At 35.7% G+C, this 21438-nt stretch overlaps 1 protein-coding gene across 1 annotated transcript in view; it reads right to left on the bottom strand.

Annotated features, from left to right (window-relative positions):
* Positions 1 to 5918: 5918 nt before the first annotated feature.
* The window catches only part of TMEM38B (transmembrane protein 38B), a 51608-nt gene continuing 36088 nt past the window's right edge, over positions 5919 to 21438 (bottom strand). Inside the window, exons 5-6 of the mRNA XM_070596529.1 lie at positions 19629 to 19746; positions 5919 to 8122 (exon numbers count right to left, since the gene is read on the bottom strand). Of these exons, the coding sequence (XP_070452630.1) occupies positions 7907 to 8122; positions 19629 to 19746 (334 nt within the window). The 3' untranslated portion in view covers positions 5919 to 7906. The remainder of the gene's footprint in view (positions 8123 to 19628; positions 19747 to 21438) is intronic.

Here is a 21438-nt window from a genome sequence, read left to right as displayed (position 1 = left end):
GTTCTCATTGTGATCATTTAACAAGACACACATTTATGATTTGTGCACTTTTCTGAATGTTATACGTCAATTAAAAACTTTAAATCTGATGTTATTTTGAAGAAATGTTACCATTTCTAATACAGATCACTTGTCTTGCCAGTTTCCTCTCCTTTTTTTTTTTTTTCGGATGTACATCATAGCATATTTCAAATTCTGTGTAGATTACATCATGTTCACCACCTGAAAACTAATTATAGTCCATTCCCTCACATGAAAGCCTAATAACCCCTTTTGCCCTCCCCACCCCCTTCCCCTATGGTAACCACCCATCCAATCTCCAATGCTATGTTTGTTTGTTGTTATCTTCTACTTATGAGTGAGATCATATGGTATTTGACTTTCTTCTTCTGTCTTATTTCACTCAGCATAATACCCTCAAGGTCCATCCATGTTGTCACAAATGGCCGGATTTCATCATTTCTTATGGCCGAGTAGTAATCCATCGTGTATAAATACCACATCTTCTTTATCCATTCGTCCCTTGATGGGCACTAGATTGCTTCCAAGTCTTGGCTATTGTGTATAATGCTTCAATGAACATAGGGGTGCAAGTATCTTTATGCCTTTCTGTTTTCAAGTTCTCTGGATAAATACCCAGCAGTGGGAGAGCTGGATCATATGGTAGACCTAGCCTTAATTTTCTGAGGAATCTCCATACTGCTTTCCATAGTGCCTGCACCAGTGTGCACTCCCACCAGCAGTGAACAAGTGTTCCCTTCTCTCCACATCCTCTCTAACATTTGTTGTTTCCTGTCTGACCGAGCAAGGGAAACAAAAGACAAAATGAACAAATGGGACTACATCAAACTAAAAAGCTTCTGTACAGCAAAGGAAACCATCAACAAAATGAAAAGACAACCTAACAATTGGGAGAAGATATTTGCAAACCATATATCAGATAAGGGGTTAATACCCAAAATATACAAAGAACTCATACAGCTCAACAACAAAGAAACCAACAATCCAATTAAAAAATGGGCAAAAGATCTGAACAGAGATTTCTCCAAAGAAGATATACAGATGGCCAACAGGCACACGAAAAGATGCTCAACATCATTAGCTATCAGGGAAACGCAAATCAAAACTACAATGAGGTGTCACCTCAGTCCTCTCATCCTTAACAGAACTGAACTTATCTGTCTCCTGTAGGGAGTGCAGTGCCTTCTGAGGGGAGTCCCCTCAGAGTCCAAACGATTTCATTTCTCTTCTCCGGTGAGTTGTCGGCTGCATTTGACATGGTCAAGAACTAAGAGTCACCTCGAAGCAGATCTTCCTTTCTCTGCAAAGAACCTTGTGAGTGCGTTCCTGACTTCGGGGAGAGGCTTAGCGCAACTATCCTAAATGGCCCTAAGTATGATCTCTTGTGGAAGCAGTTACTCGTCAAGGAGGAATTAGGAATAACCTTTATAGATTTGTGAGCTGGAAGGTAGTGTTGAGTGAAACAAAGAGAATCAATTGCTAGGAGGTCTACTAGGAAATTAAGACGCCCCAGATGCATCATGACCCGGGGTGATTGTCCTCCTTTAAACAACTGCTGTGAAAGAACTTCACCTTGGCAGCCTTGATGGCAGCTAAAGCAGAAGATCTGGCCTCTGCCATCTTATCCTTGTCCTCCCTGGAGCCTTTCTGAGGAGTCTCATATTTTCCCAGGAAATTCTCAACCTTGTTGCTGCTGCCCACACCTTCTGCACATTTCTCAACTACTCTGCCCCACTATCTATTGACTCAAATCACTGCCACCTATGGGGAGTGACCATCGACTAAATTTGTGCCATTCCCACTGCCCTGGGGTGACCTAGCATCCCACAGATTTAGTTCAGAGAGGGAACAGAAATTACTTTAAAGATTCTGGATAGTTTGGCTTCAAGTCTCCTTTACTAAGAGTAACATTAATAACATTGCTCAAAATAAAGAGGCAGGACCAAATCTGAAGCCCCTTGAACACACAACCACAAAGGGTGAAAGACTGGAGGAAGAAAGAAGGGACTTGAAGATTGTGTTCAAATGGATTTAATTAACACAAAATTTATCATAAGTCTGCAATCACAGGGAAGAATAATGTGAGCTTTTGAGGACTTCTGAGAATATGCAAGATCAGACAGACTGAACGTGAATGTGATAACTGGCATAGTAGTGCAGTGATGGAAACGACAGAATTGTTTAAACGCGTGAGTCAGGATGCCATCCACAGTGACCCAGCTCCTCCACAATCCTTGCATCACGACAGCATCATCACCATAACAATGAAACGTAACAACAGTGCAATGAGGAGAATGGACTTCTGAACTTTCTGTCTTACTGGCTTGTGGGATTCAAGTATTATACATGGGAAATGACTGGGGCACATTCATTGTATTCCAAACTACGTACAACTCTGGTTTTATCCATAAATTAACTAGACTCTTCTCTGTGAATATTGTTTAAAAACACTTTCACATACATTAGCTTATTTTCAAAACAGTCCTTTAAGGTAAGCAGTTGTGGCAAAGACTGTAACTCGTCCTCTAACATGAATTTCTCTCTCTTCCTCAATATAACCCCCAAAATGTCAGGCTGCTCAAAATAAAGACAACATGCTAATGTTTCATTACTTTTTATTATTCAACATTACAAAATTCATGCATATTTCTTTAGGTTTGGGTCTTACATAATTCTTCCCTGCTATATACTTATATGTTTTAAGTCACACCATTTTCCAAGCATAACTATTATCCTTTGAATTCTTCCTGTCGTCACAGGTTTTCTTAACACCTAAGGTCCTTTGCAAATTTAACTACGATGCTATGTGCTTTCTCTCACAGCTCATTAAGATGTCAAATGTAAATGCTGTTTATAAGGCACTGTAGCAGACTCATTTCATTTTGTATTATTCTCAAGGAAGGTTTCTGTCTATAGTCTATTTTTATTGAGAGCAGGCTGAATTTTTATGTCAAACATGCATGATTACCACAATTTTACAGGGGTAAAAATATATCTGAAGTTAAATTAGTCTGGCAGGAGTCCCTCCTGCCTCTCCCCCCACCAAACCATTGTTTGCTGATAATAATTCCACCATGTGAATTGCTTAATTTCTTCTTGATCCCAACTAAGTCTTAAATCTCTTTATTAAATGTAGAAGAAAGTAATAGTTCTCATTTTAGTTATGTGTGCCACAAAATTTTGTATTATCATAGATCATCTGATAGTCTGCCACGTAAATTAATCTAAGGTCTACGGATTTTCATACCAGATCATTGGGCCACATTCTGTCACCACAAATATGCACTTAGATTATATATTTCAATATGGACCACTACCTCCTCAACTAATCACATACCTACAACTGAGCTTAGGGGATTTTTTATTTCATTTTTTTTAACTTTTTATAAAGATTATGATAGTTTACAACCTTGTGAAATTTCAGTTGTACATTATTGTTAGTCTATTTCATTTTTTAAATATTTTGTATTATCACATTCTTATTCACCAGCTCTTCAAAACATTAGTTATGATGCAGCAAGGTCAAACCTGCCCACAGAAAGTCCCTAGACATAGACAGAAAAGTCCTAAATTCCTGTAATGCATAACCTATAGCACAAGCACAGAAAAAGCGACCGCATATGTAAAGTGTACAATGACTTTCAAGAAGCAGAACCAAAAATGAGGGCTGAGTGACTTGCTAAGTAACAGAATTATTACTTTACATAATAGCATAAAGTGTTTCTCTTTTAAGCATTTCTCACAATAAAGGCTGGGTACTCCTTTGTTTGGGTGCCTGAGATGGGCAAACATTTCATGACGTGGAGGCAGGCAAAAGTTTCTTATGGCACAGAAAACAACTATAACATACAAGGAAATTAGACTTCAAAATTAAAAACTTCTGCTCATTAAGACATCATCAAAAAAATAAGTAGGTAAGCCACATATCAGAAATATGTGCAAAATACATATTTGACAAAAGATATTGCAGATATATGAACTCCTACAACTTAATAATAAAAAGACAAATCCAACAAAATATGGGCAAAAGATCTGAACAGACACTTCACAGACGGAGATACACAAATGGCCAGTAAGTACACAAAACAGTGCTCTATGTCATTAATCATCAGGGAAATGTCAATAAAAACCACAAACCACCCACTGGAAATAGACAAATTGTAAGTGTTTGAACCTAATCCTCGGTAAGGATGTAGAGCAACTGGAACTGTCATAGATGGCTGTGGAGTATAAAATGGTACCACTACTTTGGAAAAAAGATCCAGCAGTTTTTTATAAAACTAAATGTAATTCTGTTCTTAGGTATTTGCTCAAAAGAAATAAAAACGTATGTTCATCAAAAGACTTGTACAAAAATGTTCGTGGTAGCTTATTCAGAACATCCCAAACTAGAAACAGCCCTGATGTGCAACAGGATAAACAAAATCCGTCCTATTCATCTAGTAGAATGCTACTAAGCAACTAAAAAAGATGCAACACAAACACAACAAGATGAATTTCAAAATTTCAAAAACGTTATGCAGAGTTTGAAAGAAGTCTTATGCAAAAGAGAATATACTGCATGATTCTGTTTATATTCTATTTAGAGGAGGAGTGGGCGGATTAAGTGGAAAGAAACTTCCTGAGGTGCTGGTAATTCTGTACACCTTGGTAGTTTAGGCTACATAGTTTCATGCATTTGTCAAAAGTTTTTAAATGTACACTTAGAATTTGTTCATTTCACTGTATGCAGATTTTACCACAAAAGAGAAAACAACTGTAAAAAGAAAAATAAATTCTACTAAAGAAATGTCTGAAAAAAACAACAAGAGTGAAGTTTTACTTAGTAAGAAAAATAGATCCAATAATTTTTGAAAAAAATATACAATCTAACCCAAGTGTAAGAAGAAACAGAATGACCCTTGCACTTACCCAGATGTCTCTGCCTGGCCTGCTCCTTCACATACTCAGGTCTCTGCTAAAACGCAATTTTAACAGAAAGGCCTTCTCTAACAATCCTGTTTTAACACACACACCCCCACCATTTTCTATCCATGTGTCCTGCTTAGTATTTATTCATAACCTCTACTATCACCACAAGAACATCTTTGTTTATTACTGTCTCCCCACGAGCGGAATGTAAACTCCAAGGGAGCAGTGGCAGGAGGAAGAGCATTCTTGAGCACGTTATTCCATTTCCAACATATCACTCAATTGCAATCAACTTGTGCTTTGAGGTAGATTTTAATGGAATGGTGTCTGCTCTTAAAGGAACAGAAAAAAAATACAATAGAGAGACAGTAAATGTCTCCCCTCTTCTCTCATCTCTCCACTCTTTGGTCTCTGCCCACAGGGAAGCTAGATTTCCACTGAAATCTATCTACTCCAAATGTCTGCTCCCTCTCCAGCCTTACTCCCTCAGTAAGGAAAAGTGACTAATCTGAAAAATCAGAGTTTGATATTAATTTGGCCACATTTTACTAGAGGATGAGATCACTGAGTTAAGCCAGACCATGTTTTTGCCAGCTTCTTGTCTCCTTTTATAAGGAGATCTATCAGGTGTTGACTTTCTCAGTGCCACCTCTGACTGTCCGTGTGAAGCAGGCCCACAGGCCTCATTCAAGCTACCTGTTGGGCAAGGAGTCTAACAACCCGCTTTGCAAATCCAGTTGCGTCTCCATAGGAAGCATGCGTAGATTCAGTGGGGGTTCAAGCCTAAGCCATATTCTCCAATACAGCTTTTTCCTAAGAATCTTGAATTGAACGTTACAAGATGCTTGCCTAGATTAATAAAGTTTGTACCAATGTCCCATTTGAACAGTAATCATTGAATATCTATCAGTCAAAATGTCTTGATTATATATCACTCAAAATGCCAAAATAGAAAAGAAGAAACATTAAAATAATGTAATACTCCATTGGTGCTAGATAACTTATTTTAATAAATTTGTCTTTAATACAAGTGTAAAACAAGATTCCTACCATTTCAACTATAGTTAAACCCAAACTTCAAAACTGTCAACAATTAGTAACATTAATTTTGAAAAGTTTTTAACTACAAGAGTATCAAATATAATACAGAACTCTTAAATATTTAATGCATTTTGTCACAATATTAAAAATAAACTTCTTAGCATCTCAAGGCTACAAAGCTCCTCCCCCTAAAAATCTTTTGTTTTAACAAGTATAGTAACTGCTGGTGTATTTGTTAAAAATTTTTAAAAACAAAAACTTCTAACTTCAATGTGATTTGAGTACTTCTAGGACATCCCAAAACGCCTGGAACATAACTAACTCTTTGTAGGTAGCAGGTTTATGGTCTTGGTAGAAGAAATCATATTAGTCAGAGTTCTAAAGTTATAACTGGCCTTTTAAACTATAAAATAAAGCAAGAAAATTTAACACTATTTGGTACTTCTTTTCTTTTTGTCAATAAGGAATCAGATTTAATGTCATCATTCTTCATTCAAATGAACTACCATATGAGATTTTAGTTTCTGTTTCTTCTTGGTTAGCTGGTTACTATCAAATGTCAAAGGACAACTCTCATTAGGGCTGAGCATTTTCATAAGGGTAATTAGTTTCAATTTAAAATAAAAATAATACATGTACATGTAGATTAAAATATAAATATATGCAAACAAGCAAGAGACATTCAACTAGAGAATGAAGGAATTCCACTAGAAAAGAGACATAAAGGGGAAATTTTTAAAGTGAAATAATACTTTTGTTGAATCATTAAGATGATACGATCATCAACATATCCAGACCAACTAGGATCAGAAAGAAGATGTGAAATGCTGAGAAGAATAATTTCTCCTACAGTTAAAATGAATGTGTTTTAAGAAGAGACAAAAAAATAAACTCCTAAAATGAAACTTACAAAGCAAAACATGGGCTTAAGGATTTATTAAAAATTACACCCGATATTCTTTTGAGAAAAGAAACAATATAAACAAGGACATGAAATAAACTTCAGATTAAGACTCATACAAATATTCTCTTCTCACTGAAAAATACTACTAACAAAATTTAAAATAAAATTTCATATATTTTCCATTTAATGTGGGTAATAAATACAATGTTTAGGGGCCAGCCCAGTTGTGTGGCGGTTAAGTTTGTGCTCTCCACTCTGGGGGCCCAGACTTCAGGAGTTTGGATCCCAGGCATGGACCTACACACTGATCATCAAGCCTGGCTGAGATGGCATCCCACATACAAAATAGAGGAAGATTGGCACAGATGTTAGCTCAGCAACAATCTCCTCAAGCAAAAAGAGGAAGATTGGCAACTTTAATTCAGGGCCAATCTTCCTCACAAAAATTAAAAAATAAAAAAACAAAAATAAATTAAAAAACACAATGTTTATATCTGAGATATAAACTAGTAATTTATTTTCATTCATAATATAAACTGATTTAGGTAAAGTTTACTCTTCCCACTGCTCAAAATTAAACAGGAATTGTTTTCCATGTCTAGGAACTATAATGTTAATGTGAAGTAAAAGTTTAATTTTCCTGAACTAAAGCTCAAATAGATTCAAATAAAAAATATATACGAAAATACCTAAATAAAACAAAAAGGCTTTAATATTTTTCAATGATAGTAAGTTTACTTTTTCTAACATTAAAAACATCTAGCCTTCTTTTATCAATCTAAAACTATTAGTCACAATAGAATCTTTTATATATAACTTAGAAAAACAATTTCACATGATACTCTCTTAACACTCAAGAATTACAATCCGAAAAAGGATAGTCTCCCTGAAACAGAAAGAAGTTTTCTTTTTGTCACCTCCATTCCTTATATATAATCTTTATTTCATATCATTTACATAGAAATATTTACCACAACCTGAGAGGAAATAAGAAAAATTTTTTTGCCTTCTAGAGTTCATCAAGTAAATTTACTCAGTCTTCTTAGCATGTTTCTTTTTCATTTTATCTGAAGCATCAGCTGTAGGCTTTAAGGTGGATGAACCAGTGCCATTAAAAGATGACTTCGTTTCACTTTTCTTTCCAGATGGTGAGAACTGCTGCTGCCAGCCAAACAGCATCCGGCTCAGCATGTCCTCAAAAGGGGCGAAAGACACAGTAGGGGTCTCTGTGAGCATCATGGTTATCTGTAAAAAAAGTTCAATTTGGAATTTAAATACAAATATTTTCTGTTTCTCAAAACTGAGAGGAGAAAGTAAATCAAAAAACAAAGATTCGAAATGCATTCTTTTTTTTCCCCACTCTTTTTTTAAATTAAAAAAAAATTTATTGAGGTATAATTGACAGATAACATTATATTAGCTTCAGGCGTACAACATAATGATTCGAGACTTGTATATATTGCAAAATGATCACAATAGGTCATGACACACAGTTACGAATTTTTTATTCTTGTGATAGGAACGTTTAACAACTATTCTCTTAACAACTTTCAAAGACGCAATACACTATTATTAACTATAGTCACTGTGCTGTACATTACATCCCCATGACTTTATTTTAGAACTGCAAGTTAGTACCTTTTGACTTTTTTCATCTATTTCACCCATTCCCCATCCAACCCCTCACCCCCATCTCTGGCAACCACCAATCTGTTCTCTGTATCTGTGAGCTTAGTTTTCTGTTAGTTTGTTTTGGATTCCACATATAAGAGAAATCATATGATATTTGCCCTTCTACATCTGACTTATTTCGCTTAGCATAATGCCTCGAGGTCCATCCATGTTGTCACAAATAGCAAGATTTCATTCTTTTCATGGCTAAATAATATTCCACTGTATATACATAGACAGACAGGCAGATAGACAGATAGATAGATAGATAGATAGATAGATAGATAGAAGACAGACAGACCACATTTTCTTTATCTGTTCATCCATCAATGGACACTTAGGTTGTTTCCACATCTTAGCTACTGTAAATGATGCTGCAATGAACATAGAGGTGCATATACCTTTTCGAGTTAGTGTTTCCATTTTCTTCAGATAAATACCCAGAGTAGAACTGCTAGGTCATATGGTAGTTCTATTTTTAATTTTTTGAGGACCATCCATACTGTTTTCCATAGTGGCTTCACCAATTTACAATCCCACCAACAGTGCACAAGGGTTCCCTTTTTCCCACATCCTTGCCAAAACTTATTTCTTGTCTTTTTGCTAATAGCCATTCTGAGAGGTGTAAGGTGATATCTCCTTGTGGTTTTGATTTACATTTCTCTGATGATTAGTGATGCTGAGCATCTTTTCATGTATGTGTTGGCCATCTGTACATCTTCTTTGGGAAAATGTCTATTCAGATCTTCTGCCCATTTTTTAATTGGATTGTTTGGTTTTTTTGCCATTGAGTCATATGAGGTGTTTATATATTTTGACTATTGAACCCTTATCAGATATATGATTTGCAAATATTTTCTCGCATCAGTAAGTTGCCTTTTCCTTTGCTCTTCAGAGCTTTTTGGTTTGATACAGTCCACGTGTTTATTTTTGCTTTTGTTCCCTGTGCTTTTGGTGTCAGATATAAAAAATCACTGCCAAGACTGATGGCAAGGAGCTTACTGCCAATGTTTTCTTCCGGGAGTTTTATGGGTTCAGATCTTACATTCAAGTCTTTAATCTGCTTTGAGTTAATTTTTGTGTACAGTGTCAGATAGTGGTCCAGTTTCATTCTTTTGCATGTGGCTGTCCAGTTTTCCCAACACCATTTATTGAAGAGACTATCGCTTCCCCATCGTATATTCTTGGCTCCTGTGTAGTAAATTAATTGACCATATATACATGGGTTTCTGGGCTAAAATGCATTCTTAATGTGATCAGAAGAAGAAGTAAACTAAGCTAGGATCTGGGAAATCTCTTTTCTCTACAAGCTTATACTTAATGGAAAAGAACATCACTCATTAACAATAACTATGGTACAAGGTACCACACTTTTAGGTGCCAAATGAGCAGTATAACCACAAAAACACATTATTCAAAGTGAAATATCATCTATAGTCTACACCAAACAATAACAGCTATCATTACTATGCACTTAACATACACCAGAACTGTGATAAGTGTTCTGCATTACCTTATTCTTCTTAAATTTCATCCAACTACTCTATTATCACTCTCATCATAGAGATGTGGAACTAAGGCTCTGACAGGTTGAGTAACTTGACCAAAGGCACAGAGATGATAAGTGGTAAAACAGTTTAGAACACTCAGATTTTGGGTTCAATCACTAAATACACAGCATTCTATCATTATCTAGTCACAGACTTTCAGAATTACAGAATACTGCCCGTAGGAGAGACTGTAGAAAATCTCTATCATCCAATTTTTTCCATATATATATATATATATTTATATAAAAGGAACTGAGACATTGATAGGTGGAATGGAGAGTGCTACCAAATCTTTATCTGGCAAAATGCACAGTGTTCAGAGATGTTTAGATTTGCTCAAGAAATCAGACTGGTGCCAAAATGGATCTGGGCTGAGGAGAGAACTTTAAGGACTGGAATGGTTCCAAAAGCCCATGATTTTCAAAGCGTCAATTCCTCCAGCAGATCTCAGATAATAAATCAAACTAGAAATTTGGGGAATCAAATTTCCACAAGAGGCCCCTACCTAATCCACTTGTTTGAGGGAAAGGGAGTCAAGAGTCAATCTTACTAACTGTAATACAGTCTAGGTAGTGGGGAGCTGGAGACAAAGTAAGTGTCCGTCACAAGAAGAACGGACAAATGAAATGCATACTGTGCAACGGTTAAAAGTAATAAATAGAAAAGTAACACAGAAAAATCCTTAAAACACACTGTTAGGTGAAAATGAGACAAAGAACAAGAGCTATAGTGTACTATCATTTATATAAATTAAAAATGTGATGCACACAATACACTGTGAATGTACTAAATGCCATTGAATTGTATACTTTGAATAGTTGATTTTCTTACGTGAATTTGACCTCAAAAAAAAAAATAAACAACAGGCCAGCCCAGTGGTGTAGTGGTTAAGCTCATGCGCTCCGCTTCAGCAGTCCAGGGTTCTCTGGTTTGGATCCCAGGCGCAGATCCACATACTGCTCATCAAGCCATGCTGTGGAGGCATCCCACGTACAATATAGAGAAAGATGGCCACAGACGTTAGCTCTGTGTCAATCTTCCTCAAGCAACAAGAGGAAGATTGGCAACGGATGGTAACTCAGGGCCAATCTTCCTCACCAAAAAAATAAATAAACTTTTTTTTAAATGCATACACATGGGCTTCAGGCCAGCCACGACTAAATACCTTATATCAGACTCAGTCTCTCACCAAAATCAATATAAAAGATAGAAATACATAAAACAACTGTTAAAAAGCACTGGAGAACAATCAATATAGGCAGAACTTGATGGCAGAACCTTATGATTCCTAAGAGAAAGGAAACTGAGCATGGTGAGCTCCACATTCGCCCTGGCAGTTTCTTTTAATGATAGATGTCAATCTGCAGCATAGGGGAACAGCAAGTCACCAAATGGGCTAAGGAGACAGAGGCTGCATTCTGAGGTCAAAGCATCTAGGACTTGAGGGCAAGACAGCTCAAAGAGGAGGCAACCACATGGAAGTGAGCCCAAAAATCCATGAGCAATCTGCCCTGGAGGAATTTACCAACCCTAAACTGTGCAAATATAGAAAGAGATTTCCAAAACCTAGCAGAGAGCAACAGCTGGGAAGCCAGGAGCTGAGCAGACACTTGAGCAGCCAGCTGCTTGGTGCCAAGAGGACAGGTTGGCATTCAAGGCCAGCCAAGGTAGAACTGCCTAGGCATATACTTCAGGCTTAAGTTGAGACCCAAAGACGGTCACACTGTAGAAGGGCAGACCTGAAACAGAACATCACTAATGAAACCTAAAACCAACCATCAACGTGATTAAAATAATCTGCTTGTGCTTCACCTGGCTGCCAGAAGAATGCTGAACGCAGTCCCTGCCCTCAAGGACTTCACAGACTAGTCAGAGACAGGCAAGTAAATAAGTAATTACAGAACAGCAGAGTACACGCAGTAACAGAGGTCTGCCCAGCAACCCTGAAGTAAGGAATATAGATTTGGAAGTCATTGCCACGTAAGTACAAGGTAAAGGTATGAATATGAATGTGGTCACCTGGAGAGAGAAGACAGAGTGAGAAGAGTCTAAACATAACGTTAACCTCCAAGTTTAGGCCATTACTGGGTAGGATCTAAGAAGAACTTCCTTATATTAAATTATTCTTTAGAATAAATAGTTACAATGAAATGTACCAGCATAATTATCTTGGTCATAGCTTGACTTCACAGACTGCCAATAAAAGATAAAAGAATTCTGGGGCCAGCCCTGTAGCAAAGTGATTAAGTTTGGCATACTCCAGTTTAGCGGCCCAGGTTCGCAGGTTCAGATCCCGGGTGCAGACCTACACCACTCATCAGGCATGTTGTGGCTGCATCCACATATAAAGTGCAGGAAGACTCGTACAGATGTTAGCTGAGGGCTAATCTTCCTCAAGCAAAAAAGGAGGAAGATTGGCAACAGATGTTAGCTCAGGGCTAACCTTCCTCAGGGGAAAAAAAAATATGACTCAGCTATCCACTACTGGCTTAACAACTTAAAATCAACAATTCAAAGTGACCTATGTACCCCTATGTTCATTGTAGCACTATTCGCAATAGCCAAGACATGGAAGCAATCCAAGTGTCCATGAACCAACGATTGGATAAAGATGATGTGGTGTATATATACAATGGAATACTACTCAGTCAGAAAAAAAGGACAAATTCATCCCATTTGCAACAACATGGATGGACCCGGAAGGAATTATGTTAAGCAAAATAAACCAGACTGAGAAATACAAACACCAGATGATTTCATTCATATGTGGAAGATAAACGTGCAGACAAAGAGAACAGTTGAGTGGTTAGCAGGGGAAGGTGGGTAGGGGGTAAGCACAGGGATGAAGGGGAGCACTTACATGGGGATGGACAAGAAATAACGTACAACTGAAACTTCACAATGAAGTAAACTATTATGAACTCAATAAAAAAAATTAAAATTAAAAAAAAGATAAAAGAATTCAGATAAAAACAATGGTCCACTGTCAGGAAAACAGCAATGTGTTTTTACAAAATCCAAAAGAGAAGAGTGTCAGGATCTAAAGTATCTCCTGAGAACATGAACTATAGCATTTTTCAAAGTTGAGTGTTTTAATAGACTCTCCTCTCTGAGTAGACTCATCACTCAGCTGAGGACTATTGCTGGCATCAGAAATTATTGCTGGGACAGACTTACGAGGTTCAAGGACAGACTTCTCTGAATTCAGCCTCTTATCAGGCCCTGATTCAGCAAGGTGACACAAATATAATGGTGACAAATAGAATGAACCCTTATTCTTTTACAAATAAAATATAAAACTGTCTCTATATTTAGCAAACTATTAAAAGAAAAAGCATATTACCTAAATTAAATAGCATTTGACTTAATGGTCTCTTGCTTAAAAAGGGAAGGAAACAAAAGAAAGCAGAAGTCTCAAGGATAATCTCATATTTAAAACATATCCTAAAATATAAATTTATTCAGCTAAAGAAATTGCTTAAAGCTCTGCCACATTCTTTATATAATATCTCATGTTATACTACTTCAAAAATACCCAGAAAAATGTGACTTACAAAATAAGTTCTTTAAGGGCAAAAATAGTACCTAAGTAGTTTAATATCCTCTATATTGCCTAGCACTGACTAAACATAACTTCTACCTCACATGAATAATTCAAACACTATTACAATATATGTATATAAGCAAAATTTACATAATTAATCTCTCTCTACCCAGAACATGCTTCTTCCTGAATCTACCTGCCCAAATCCAGACAATCCTTTGCAGTGCAACTCAAGTATCTACTCCATTAACCTTCCTTGATGCCCTCCAATGAAAGTCACTTTGCCCTGTAATGAACTCCTGATGGCATGTGGCATATCCAACCAGGTTTTCTAGTCATCTATGCTTTCTTCATTGGTGATATCACCCACTCAGACATCCATAATCATTAACCTGAATGACTGTCAAATAAATTATAATCTTAAGATTTCCATTTTTATAAATGTCCTTTCCAATAAGGTGGAAAAACGAATTATTCATTTCTGGTAGTAGAACTTTAGATAAATAAATATGGGAGAACTAAATACAGAGAGACCTGTGAAAGAGCATTTTGGTCATTTATCAGTCAGTCAACAAATATATATTAAAAATCTACTACATATACCAGACAGAGTGCTAGGGATGGAGTGATGCATAACACAAACCTAGTCCTTATCCTCATCAAGTTTAAAAGTATAGTGTATATGTATCATATTTCTTTTTAGACAATAACATCTTGAGGACACAGTTTGGGTCTTATTCAAAGTTATTACGCCCATTTGTATCCCCCAAAGAGCCTAATAACATTGCCCTTCATTCATGTATTCAACAATCTACTATCTGAATACACCTCTCAACAGCATTCAGCAAACTGACCAGTCCATCCTTCTTAAAACCATCTCCTGGTTTTCATCAGCCACTTTCTTTCCAGATTCCCATTCTGAATCTTCCTTGTCTAAATATTAGAGAATCTCATGGCTCTGTCCTCACTCCTGTCTCACTCTATGCTTTTCTCCCTATGTAAATAACTGCCTAATTTATAAATGTAATACAATCTCAATAAAAATAAGTTTTTTTATGGAATTAGACAAATTGCTATTAAAGTTCATATCAAAGTGCAAAAACAGTTGGGAAAGAAACTGAAAAGAAAAATAAACATGCAAGAATGTCCAGAAAACACTGAAAACAAAAAATTGCAAGTGCCTGGTTCTTCACAGTCTCATAAATAGAATATGTAACAAGACTTTTAATTTTTGCCAGCCTGATAAGAAATAGTATCTGAGTGTAATTTTAAATACTATTTCTCAAATTATGAGTGAGTTTCACATTTCCTCATATGTTTGAGAGACATCTTCATATCTTTTCTGTGTGAATTGTCTGTTGATAACTTCCTTTTTTTTAATTTTTCTTTCAGGTTTTTGGTCCTTTATCCCTTAACTTTTAAGAGGTTGTTATATATTAGGAATACAAGCTCTTTGTGATACATGTTGCAAGTATTTTATCACAGTTTGACATGTATTTTTAGTTTGTCCATGATGTTTTTTGTCAAGCAACTTTAAAAACAATGTTATGGAGTCAAACTTAACCTTTTATTTATAGAAAAAGAATGAAGTACGCCTAAAGTAAGTATAAGGAAGGAAATAATATAGACCTGAAATTAGTGAAATATAAAACAGAAAACAATGAAACCAAAGGCTGGGTCTTTCAAACATATCAATGAAACTGATAAACATCTAGCTAGACAGATTTAAAGAGAAAGAGAAGACAGAAATGACCAACACCAGGAATGAAAGTGGAGACATTACTACAAATTCTACAGATATTAAAAGGGTAACAGAGAATACTATAAACAATTTCATACCAAAAAAATCGAAAACTTAAATGAAATGGCAGATTTCTTGAAAAATGCAACTTACCAAAATGAACACAAATAAAACAGAAAATCTGAACACTCCTATAACAAATATTTAACCAAGAAATAATATCAAACCTACATAAACTCTTTCAGAGTAGAGAATCAAACACTTCTCAACTTATTTAATGAGCTCAGTGTTAACGCTGACACAAAAACCAGAGAAAGAAATTACAAAGAAAACCATAAAACAATATCCTTCATAAACACATCAGGGAGAAAACATCTTTGAAATATACTAGCAAATTGAATCTAGCAATATATAAAAAGGATACACCATGCTTTAGTGAGGTTTATCACAGAAATGAAAGACTGATATAACACTTAAAAAAATCATGTAATCCACTATATTAACAGAATATAGTGCATTGCAGTCATATTCAATCAATGCAGAACAAAGCATTTAACAAAATTCCACACCAATGCACTATAAAAATTCTCAGCAAACTAGGAACAGAAGGGAATTTCTTCAACCTGATAAAGGGCATCTGTAAGCCACTTATAGTTAACATCATACTTAATGTAAAAGGCTAAATCTTTTCCCACTAAGGTGAGGAAGAAACCAAAAATGTCCACTCTCACCATTTCTATTCACCATTGTACTGGAGGTTCTAGGCAGGAAAACAGGCAAGAAAAAGAAAAAAATAGCATCCAGATTAAAAAGGAAAAAGTGAAAGTATCTTTATTATTTATTATAGACAACAAGATGTAGACAATGCTTAAAATCTACACAACAGATACCAGAACCAACAGGTAAATTTAGCAAGGCCATAGGACAGGAGAATAATATACAAGAATCAACTGTAAATCTACATACAAGCAATACAAAACTCAAAATTGAAAATTTTAAAATTACTACATAAAGTCATCCAAAAATGTGAACTACTTCAGTATAAATTTAAATTTAAAAAATTCTATGTACAACAATGAAAACTACAAAACATTAATATGAGAAATCTTAAAAAACCTAAATAAATACATATATCATAGTCATGGATTGGTAGGCTCAATATTAAGATGTCATTTTTCCCGAATGGATCTATAGACATAACACAAGCTCAATCACAATCCCAGAAGCCTTTTTTTTTAGTAGAAAGTGACACCTTAATCATATTATTTTAATGGAAATGTAAAAGACCTAGAATATCCAAAGAAATCTTGAAAAAGAACAAAGTTGAAATACTTATACTACTTGATTTCAAGACTTACTATAAAGTTACAGTTATTAAGACAGTTTGGTATCGGCTAAGGACAGACATGTAAATCAATGGGACAGAATATGGTTCAGAAATAGACCAAAATAGACTAAGGCCAACTGATTTTCAACAAAGGCACCAAGATAATTCAATGAGGGAAAGGATAATCTTTCCAAAACATGGTGCCAGAACAAGTTCATTTTCTTATGGGAAGAATAAACCTGACCCTTAATTCATTACCAATCATAAAACTTAATTTTTGTTCCACAAATTAGGCCTTAAACAAAAACTGATCCTTGTAATTCAAAAATTTAGCACATATCAGTACTACTTATTCTTACGAAACCCACAATACATGTTCATTTTCTTTAAAGTTAGAAACTCTCAAAAGTTATACAGCTCCCATCACTCCTTCATAAAACACTCAACAAATCAACAGTAGAAAGTAACTAACTGCTTCAAGCTGATAAAGGACATCTCTGAAAGACCTACAGTTAATATCATACTTAACAGTGAAAAACTGACTACCTTTTCCCTAAGATCAGGAAGACGAAAAGGATGTTCATTCTATTTATTCAACACTGTACTGGAGGTTCTAGCCAGGGCAACTGGGCAAGAAAATTAGATAGAAGTCTTTCCAATAAATAATGCTAGGACAACTAGATATCCACATGTAAAAGAATGACATTGGACCCTTCCTCATATTATACACAAAAATTAACTCAAAATAGATCATAGAGTTAAATATAGGAGCTAAAACTATAAAACTCTTAGAAGAAAACATAGAGGTAATCTTTTTGACCCTGGATGTGGTAATGACTTCCTAGACATGACACCAAAAGCACACACACCAAGGAGAAGATACATAAACTGGAATTCACCAAAATTTTTAAAATTTTGTGCTTCCAAGGACACCACCAAGAAAGTGAAAAGTCAACCCAGAGAATGGGAAAAAAACATTCAGAAATCAGAAATCTAATAAGGGTCTAGTATCCAGAATACATAAAGAATTCTTGCAACTCAACATTAAAAAAGACAAATGACAATCAAAAATGGGCAAATGATCTGAATAGACATTTCTCCAAAGATATACAAATGGCCAATAAGTACATGAAAAGGTGCTCAACACCATCAGTCATCAGGGAAATGTAAATCAAAATCTCAATGAGATGCCACTTCACACCCACGAGGATGGCTCTAATAAAAAAGACAAGCATTGGTGATGGTGTGGCAAAATTAGAATTCTCATACATTGCTGGTGGAAATGTAAAATGAAGCTGCTTTGGAACACGGTCTGTTGGTCTCCCAACAAGTTAAACAGAGAATTACTATATGATCTAGTAATTCCATCCCCATACAATAAACCCAAGAGAAATGAAACATATGTCCACAAAATACTTGTATGTGAATATTCATAGCTCATTATTCATATTAGCCAAAAAGTAAAACAACCCAAATATCCAGCAACCAATGGATAAATAAAATGTGGTATACCCATACAATGGAATATTATTTGGCAGTAAAAAGGAGTAACATTCTGATATGTACAACAACAGAGATGAACCTCAAAAATATACTAAGTGAAAAACAACAGTCACAAGGCCACATATTATATGACTCCATGTACATGAAATGTCAGAATAGGCAAATTTAGAGAGATGGAAAATAGATTAGTGGGTGCCTACAGTTGGAGGGATTGAGGGAAAATGCGAAGCGACTGTTAAAAGATATGAGGTTTCTTTTTGGGGGTGATAAAAGTGTTCTAATATTGATTGTGGTGATAGCTGCACAACTCTGAATATACTAGAAACCACTGACCTGTACACTTAAATGGATTAATTGTATGGTATGTAAAATATATCTCAATAAAGCTGTTACAAAAAAATACATTACAGCTTAAAATTTGAGAACTAGAAGAGGAGGGCCCATGTGAGGAGATTTTGCCTCAGATATTTAAAATAACTTGAATTGCAGCCACAGACCACCTCCTCTGCAGAGACTACACCAACAAAAGGAAATGATCCCTATGGTGACTTCGTTCTTTCTAAGACATAAATTTATATAATATATACAGTTTTCCTTTTAAGAATCCCATGGATAAGCTTTTAGTCAAAAATATCTAGGCTGAGACAGAGTCAGCTATAAAATTTTCTACACTTAAATAACAATCTTACTTTAAAATCAACTGTCTACCTGTGAAGAGGGAACAATGTCTAATAATGGTAAGAATAATAATAATCAGGACTAGCCTCATGATACAGCTACAAATAAAATTCATAACATGTGTCAGACACAGTGACAGAATGACATGTATCAGCTCCAATCTTCTCAACGATTGTACAATGAAGATGAAGAAATCGAGATCCATAGACTTACCTCTTCAAGGATGAGATAGCAAAGCTGGGATTTGAATTTAAGACTGCTCGTCTCTAAAACCTATAATCTTATACCATACTACCTCCTATCAAGAGAGGATAAAGCTTCCAACCAGGCAATAATAATATAGACTGAGCACAAATATGTCCTAATGTAAAATTTTGAAATTTTAGACCTCAAAGGCACCTCAGAGAACATCTACCCCAAGTATCTCCTTTTACAAATGAGACAACACTGTCTTTGCAGTCTCGGATCAGCTTTGGCTATTTCCACTACTCTCTAGCCTCCAATACACTATTAGACTATCTGCAAACCCTTCCTGATAGCCTGGACTAAATCAAACGAGGAAACATAGAAGACCTGTGTTTCAGAAAATCATAGACGTGCTGAACAAAGTCCCCCAAATTTATCTTTTTAGACTATAATAACAGTAAAAAATAAATGTTCCTTTTACTTGCCTAGTGAGCAGAATTCTGGTTATACAGAATTTGTAATACTGATTTATAGCTACTTTGAACTCTTACCTTTGTGGTCACAATAAACATGGTATAAAGGAACATAAGATTATGCCTTGATATTGCCAGATGCTTGGTGTGCTGGAACGTGAAGATAATTGACCCCAGCAGGGTAACTTTGGCCGCACTGAAAATCAAACACATTTTAAGTTAGTAGGTAATAAACATGGTCTATCTCTATATATCTCAAAGAGTACTCTACAAAATATCAATTTAATGAGTTATTACACAGACAAAAATGAGTTCTGTGAATATACTTATAAAGTTTTATAAGTGCTAAGTTATATAAAGTTAAATACGTTTCTTTACAGCATAAAGTATCAGAAACTTTAGAATGTTCATATATATTGTGACTCTCTGATAAAGAGATTGCATTTCTATATGCTAATATTTCTGAAACACATTTGACTATATAAAACCTTTTCAAAAAGATTTGGAAGTTTCACGTTCCATAGGGTGATTTGGAAAAAACAGATCAGTCCTGAAAAACTTTAGTGCTAAATAAGCTCCTTGGGGGGGGGGGGGGGGTGGGCAGGAAAAGAAAGCTCTGATTTGTAGCGTCTTCCCATTTCCATGGTGTAAATACTCCCATCACAGCCAATTTCAGGCTGCTGTGGAATGGAGAAGGGATACACAAATCAGCTCTCATAAAACAGTACAAGCCACCTCCAGCACATTACTTAGCTAACTCCAGCACAGAATATTAGCGTTAACTAATACCTAAATAAATTAATGCCGAAATTTTAAAGTCTATAGTAAGATATTAATCTACAAGTAAGCATTATTTTTATACTATATATTTGCCACATAATTAACGTCTATCTCAGTAACAGATCATTATCCAGCTCTTTATGTTTACAACTAGAAAAAGAAAAATGATAAATTCTTAGAATGCCACATTGCAAAATATGACAAAATTTAAAAGCCCCTATAAGCCATTTTATGAAAAATTAGTTATTAAATTATTACAAGCTAAGGACTGAGTTCAAAAGAGAGTTAGGTTTGGGCAACAGGGATTTGGACTTCGCTTAACAATATGACTGGGCAACATTCATGTTCTGGAACAGTGCTATCTACACTTTTTGACTGTGCATCCCTATTGGTAAAAAAAGACACTCCCTAGTATAGGTTTATCAATTAATTTATAAGCTATATACATGTACAGCTGTATTACAAAACATACACCAAATTGACATTTTAAAAAGATAAGATAAAAAACACATGTCTTAGGTTTGTCTTAATGTCATTTTGCTACTCTTTGTTTCTAATAGTTTGGTTTCTGCACCATAGTGCCTCATCATGGGCATCTCCTTAGCATACTCACATTCCTTTTTGGATTGCATTCTCTTCAAGCATAAATTCAGAAGTTTTGAATCTAAGGAGCAAAGATCTTGTAGACAATAAATTGGGGCAAGGCATTTCTAGTTTCCTGAGAAACTAGAAAATAAGCTTATATCTGCTTCCCAAATGCAAGGGTGGAATAGCACAGGGTAACAGTTGCAGACATTCCCATACCAAACAGGAGAAACGGAAGGAAGAAAGGGGTCACTAATCCTATGCAATTTCAAAATCCAGCAGGGCAAATTCCACTAGGTTTCGAGACCTGGGAACAATCCTCTGTGGCTTCAGGCTCCATCCTCTGAGTCTGCAGCCCCAACCCCTGCACTCATGACTCTGGCCTTTGCACCTGCAACTCCAGCCTGTGGGCCTGGCCTCAGGCCTCGAGGCCCACAGCTCCCAGCTGAAAGTCATTCTTCCTTTTCCCTGAAAGGTAGTTACACGCTTGCAGCAGAGCAGTTTTATCAGCCTGTTTCCTGCC

The sequence above is a fragment of the Equus przewalskii genome, chromosome 26 (assembly GCF_037783145.1).
Source record: "Equus przewalskii isolate Varuska chromosome 26, EquPr2, whole genome shotgun sequence".
NCBI classification, from domain to species: Eukaryota; Metazoa; Chordata; class Mammalia; order Perissodactyla; family Equidae; genus Equus; species Equus przewalskii.
Note: the sequence above shows the minus strand (reverse complement) of the source record. Positions and strands in the feature narration are given on the sequence as shown.